Raw genomic sequence first — 6,157 nt, forward strand, 5'->3', positions numbered from 1 at the left:
AAATTACCCAGGACTTCTCGTGGTCACGACATGATTTGGGTAATCGTCGGTCGATTAACCAAGTCAACTCATTTCTTGCATGTACGTGAGAAAGATAATATTGAGAAGTTAGCTGAAATCTATCTCAAGGAAATTGTAGCAAGACATGGAGTACCTGTGTCGATAATCTCTGACGTAGACGATCGCTTTATATCAAGGATTTGGCAGTCATTTCAAAAGGCCTTTAGATCCCAATTAAATTTAAGCACGACCTTTCATCCTCAAACTGACGGCCAAAGTGAACGCATGATTCAAACCTTAAAAGATATGTTGCGTGCTTGTGTGATGGACTTAGGCGGAAATTGGGACACTCACTTGCCTTTAGTAGAGTTATCATACAATAACAGTTATCACACGAGTATTAAAACCGCACCATTCGAAGCTTTATATGGACGTAAGTGTCGATCTCCGCAATGCTGGGCGGAATTAGGCAACAAACAAATGCTAGGTCTTGAGTTGGTTCAAGAAACTACTGATAAAATATTCAAGATTCGAGACCGTATTAAGGCGGCTCGAGACAGACAGAAAAGCTACGCGGATAGACGTTGCAAACCATTGTCTTTTGAGGTTGGAGACAAGGTGTTGTTAAAAGTCTCGCCATGGAAAGGTGTAGCTAGATTCGGGAAGCAAGGAAAGCTTAGCCCGAGATACATAGGACCATACGAAATCTTGGAAAAGATTGGAAACGTCACCTACAAGTTAAAGTTGCCAGAAACACTCAATAGCGTTCACGATACTTTTCATGTGTCAAATCAGAAAAAGTGTCTTTCGGATGAATCACTTATTATTCCCCCGGGCGAAATTCATATAGACGACAAACTCCATTTCATCGAAGAACCTGTTGAGGTTTTGGATTCAAAGATTCATAAAACGAGGAGAAGTCGTATCAAACTAACCAAAGTCCGATGGAACTAGAAACGCGGACCTGAGTTCACATGGGAACGAGAAGACGAAATCAAAAGAAAGTACCCTCACCTATTTAGGAAAGTCCCAGCAAAGAGTAATGCAACTTAAAATTTCGGGACGAAATTTTCTTTAACAGGGGGAGAATGTGACAATCGGCAAAATTCCGGTAATTCCGTACAACCTGAACAACTAATTACATTAATTATTTTCGCGTGTATGACTTGATTTTATTTAATTAAGTCTTAAAAATCTAGGGATTACAAAAATCATAGTTAAGTATGATAACAAATCCGTTGCGTTTAGAAATAATATCCTAGACCGACATTAGGAACGCGAATAAACAATACCAGTCGCGGTACAGTCTGACACGATTAAAAAACAAGACATACATATATGTCTACACAATTATTCGATAAAACTCTATCAAAAATAGCATGCGCCTTTATTATTTAGAAAATTCTAATTAAAAACCAAATTATCCAAGTCCGCAGAAAAATACAGTAATCCTGCGGAAGTGTACAGCATTCCGTAGAACGAAACAGAAATTGTCCGAAAACCGAAAAATAAATATTATTTGACTTATATAATATAATGGGTATTAAAACGACACAAAATCCGCAATAGAATCCTTTTGCGTTAAGCTGCACGGCTAGTTCGGTAAACAGCCAGACAGCAAAGCCGGTACCGGAACTGTGTCAGAAATAATAAAATTTTTAGTCCAAAAAGTTGGATTAATTATTTGAATGATAAAACATGTGAAAAAATAATTTTTGTCATGTATTTATCTAAACAAAACACAGTGTCAATATTTAACCCGGTACAGGACCCGAACCAACATTTTCACCCGATCAACGAACTAAAAATGGTGGACTAGTTTTACCTAGTGTCATACTACTTTAAAATATGAAGGCTTAAAACCTTGTAGATATTTTTATATAAAATATCAAAGTTCTTAAAGTTTATAAATTAAACAAGATTTTTATAAATAAATAAAGCAAATACCCCCCCCCCCCCTAGCTAATTTTCGAAATTAGCGGGTCCCCCTTGAGCCTACTCATCTTGTTATGGTGTGTTGGAAACATTTAGAGTATTACTAGGTTATAACCCGGGAATACTCCCGGGTTGTGAATCTTTATATCTAAAAAATAAATATACATCTATATATATTAATTAATAAAAATATATCATGTAGTTGTGAATCTTTATAACCCGGGAACTTTCCGGGCAGGAAAAATCAATTTATAATCTAATTATGTCATTAAATAAATTAAATGACATGTTTTCAAACGTTATTAAGTGTTAAAATAAATAAGTTAAAATTTGGTGTCAATACTATGCGGTACCAATGTTGAAATTAAAAGACATGTTTTCAAACGTTATTTGCCGTAAAATAACACTTTTTTCCATGGTGCGCCTCCTTCCTTTTCTTTACATGTGCACCTCTATGCTATGCGATACGGTACCGGTTAAGCCAAAGCACTTATGAATAAATGAGTTGAGCCAAACCACTTTTTTTACCATAATCCCAAAGAAATAAAGGCACTTATGTTTTTACCTTTTTAACCGAAACCCGATTACCAAACCTGACCCAATGCTACCTAAACCAAGTATTTAGCACAGCTGTACATGAAGCCACACATGACCTAAGTAAAAACATAACAAAAACTTTCCACATCAAACTTTTCGGGTAGAAAAATTTAATTTACAATAAATAAAAGTATATAAAAAACATTTTTAACCTCTAAAGTATTCTTTTTCCCTTATCTTCATCACACTTTTTAATTTGGTTTCTTAAACTTTTTCTTGTTGTAAACTTCACATCACTATTATACTATTTCCAGTACACCAGTACTTGCTATTAAATTCAATGCAGTAAGTAGTTCCAAAACATTCAAAAATATGTACAAATTCATTTTAAATGCAGTAAGTAGTTCCAAACATTCAAACATCAGCCCTAGTTCCAAACATCGGAGGAAGAAGAATCATTTGATTAGTGTTTATCCGCTTCAAGCAACCTCCATTTCAGACATGGCTGCGCTAGGGTTTTGAGAGGGAAGATAGAGAGAAGAGTTCTGTAGTGTTCTTGAATGAAAATAAAATTTTAGAAACAATATATACCCGGGTCAAAATCCGGATCCCTTGTATACCCATATGAAGAAAAAAAAATGACCCGAAATTTTGGAGCCAAAACCAATTTCTAGAATGCCTAAGGTGATGCCACATCATTTTCCAAGCCCTCATATCATGACACATCAGCCCTTATTTATCATGTTTATATATATATAGATATAGATTATAAAAACGTTAATATATAGTTTTTAATTTTATTAATTAATATATGGTTATCAGTTATTCTTCTTCTTATCATCAAAATCTTTTAATTTTAATAATTAATATATGGTTATCACTTATCTTTATCATCAAATCTCTTCTATAAATTTTAATTGAGATCACCTCATAAAGCGACATGTGTCTTCAAAGTGGTTTCTTTTATTATATAGTACAGATATAGATATAGATATAATAACTATGTAACCTATGTTTATAATTATGTGGACACATAATTACGCACACTATATGAATATGTAAATGTTTTTTTTATGTGACTTGTTTTCCCTAGAATGTATAGCAAGACTATTATCAAATCAAGCTATTTAAAATGCTTAATTTTATAATGTAACTTTTCTTTAGAAAATCGTATAAAAATAATATGCCTTTTAAGAAAATAATGGACCATTCTTAAAATCTTTGATATGTAGTCAGTAGATATGATTAATGCAACAAATTTTGGCAAGCACAATGCAAAATCATAAGTGAATGAATTAGATGGTATTATTCATATTCCATGACCACCTTAGAATAGATGTGGCTATTCGAATACGGAGAGTTTAAAAGTCTTGCACTCTGGCTGGCAGCTAAGACTGGAGGGATTTCTCGAGTAACTTCTGGGTTAGAGATTTCCCTCCTGATACTCATCTCATCAATGTCTGCAGCCTAAATAAATAAATCACAAACCAAAATCAATCAGTCAATTATCTAAATCCCCAAATAATGATGAAAACAGTTTACTTGGGTGTAGGCTGTTTGTAAACGAATCGAATGGACATGAACATTAAACAAACATGGTATTTCTTGTTTGTTAAGAAATTTAGTGTGCTTATGTTCATGTTCATCTTCGTTTAAGTTCATTTTTTAACTGCATAAACAAACGATTCACAGACACAAATGTATGAACGTCACTGAACATAGATGGACGATTGGACGGGCATAACTGAACTAACACCAACTAAAAGTAAAGGTAAAATTCAATAAATAAACTTCTGCCCGAACTCCCTACTTGGGTGGCTCTCCCATTTCAAAATGGATCTTAACTTTTGCAGTAAGGATAGACCTGGCAAACGGGTCGGTTCGGGTCGGGTCATGGGTCACGATGGGTTCGGGTCAAAACGGGTCAATTACAAAAAAGGGGGTGTTTTGGTTCGGGTCGGAACAGGTTCGGGTTGAAACGGGTCCGGGTCAGAATGGGTTTCGGGTCGGATCGGGTTGGTTAAAAATTGCTTTCTTTAAAAAAAAGAGAGATTGTACATCAAGGGGGTTATGTACTAACTAAATATATTAACAAACTTAACTACTGTTGAAATCAAAACTCAATTCTCATTACTGTAAGAATCCATAAAATTTAAACTCTACAACCAAATGGTGTTCATTTTTAGAAACCAAACAAAACCCATAGGCATTTGAGCCCAAATAGTCATCAAACTCTATAACAATTAGTTAGTGTATATCTCATCATGACTGACCATAACTGTGAAATCAAAGCCCATCTCCTGTAAGATTTTTCTACGAGCCATTGAAGAGAAGAACCCAGTATTATCTTCGCATCTTTCAGCTTCATATTAATAACAAAATCAACATTAAATTCAGTATAAGAGGTATTCTTAAACTATTAAATATTAATCATCACTTCAAAAAAACATATCCAAATCAAACATGCAGACCATTATTTAAATGATAACAAAACAAAACAAAAATAAAAAAAACATTGATTCTTTATATAAAAAGTAGACTATAAACATACCGTTGATGTAAGAGATACCGTGAACTGTTCTTCGAAATCGCCAAATTCCCTATCGATCAAAACACACGATATACAAAATTACAAAGGATGAAGAATCAAATAAACAACAAAATAATGAAATCACACTGGTTACCGTCGATTGAGTTACATACCTTCGCTCTTTTCATCCTAGCCACCGATTTCGATTTCCGATCATCCCATGGAAGCGAAGTCATACTATCCGGAGAAAAAAAACGATTTTCCTGGAATAAAACATACAGAAAATTCATACTGGTTACAAAATTAGGGTTTATATGGATGTTCAAAAAATGAAGATGAGAAAGATCGTACGTTGAATTAAAGACTAAAGATGAGAAAGACTGTACCTTGACATGAAGAAATTGGAGTTTGATTCGGAACAGATTGTACATAGCCGCTGATTAGAAGGGTAAAGAGTTGCATTTAAATGAAGAGGTTAGGGTTTTTGTGTGAATCGATTAGATAATGGTTGTTACTTGAAGATAAAGGTCAGTGATTTGAAGAGATGTCATAGTTCACCGAGAATAAAAGAAAGATGATGAAGTAGAACAACAAAGGGGAAGGAAGGTTTCAGGGCACGATGAGAAGCGGCGGCGAAAGAGGAAGGATGGAGAGGCTAGGGTTTAGAACAGGGATTACAAAAGGAGCGTGATTTAGATGGTATTTATATCCGGGTCAGAACCCGGATCCCGTGTCTGCCCATATCAAGAAAAAAAGACCCGAATTTTTTCCCTCCCAAACCCACATCTAGATGCCCTTATCACACGCCACATCAAATTAGAAGCTCTTATAACGCGCCACCTCAGCCCTTATTTAACATGTTTATATATATATATATATATATATATATAGATTAGTGTGCTTTCCAAGATTTTAATTGGTGTTTTCACTCCATCTTCCTTCCATAATTCCCAAAACCATCAACAAATACCATCTTCTTAATCTCTCTCTAAAAATTAGGGCTAAGAGCACCCATCACCATCTTCATCCTTTTCAAACTCAAGAACACTAATTTCAAACATGCATGGATGATTCAAGAAGGGTTCAAGACTTGAAGAAGCACTAGAGACCTTGGATAATCTTATTTTCTCATCTTCATCCATATTTTTTCTAGCA

The 6,157-nt window shown here is 34.6% G+C and overlaps 1 protein-coding gene across 1 annotated transcript; it reads right to left on the reverse strand.

Moving 5' to 3' along the window:
- Positions 1–3,645: 3,645 nt before the first annotated feature.
- Positions 3,646–5,691, reverse strand: LOC110885142. The gene is made up of 5 exons (XM_022132835.2): positions 5,389–5,691; positions 5,176–5,265; positions 5,024–5,072; positions 4,746–4,834; positions 3,646–3,939 (listed from the first exon to the last, which is right to left on the reverse strand). Exons 1-5 carry the CDS (start codon positions 5,431–5,433, stop codon positions 3,778–3,780), a joined length of 435 nt encoding a protein of 144 aa, XP_021988527.1. The 5' UTR covers positions 5,434–5,691; the 3' UTR covers positions 3,646–3,777.
- Positions 5,692–6,157: the final 466 nt, after the last annotated feature.

The sequence above is a fragment of the Helianthus annuus genome, chromosome 15, assembly GCF_002127325.2.
Source record: "Helianthus annuus cultivar XRQ/B chromosome 15, HanXRQr2.0-SUNRISE, whole genome shotgun sequence".
Classification (NCBI taxonomy): Eukaryota; Viridiplantae; Streptophyta; class Magnoliopsida; order Asterales; family Asteraceae; genus Helianthus; species Helianthus annuus.

What these genes read in the sequence shown, in the direction of transcription:
- LOC110885142 (XM_022132835.2), bottom strand. Translation starts at nt 5,433, where the DNA reads ATGTACAATCTGTTCCGAATCAAACTCCAATTTCTTCATGTCAAG. An exon ending in CTAGGATGAAAAGAGCGAAG is followed by an intron (nt 5,073 to 5,175) that starts GTATGTAACTCA and finishes TTTGATCGATAG; the next exon opens with GGAATTTGGCGATTTCGAAG. An exon ending in CGGTATCTCTTACATCAACG is followed by an intron (nt 4,835 to 5,023) that starts GTATGTTTATAG and finishes ATTAATATGAAG; the next exon opens with CTGAAAGATGCGAAGATAAT.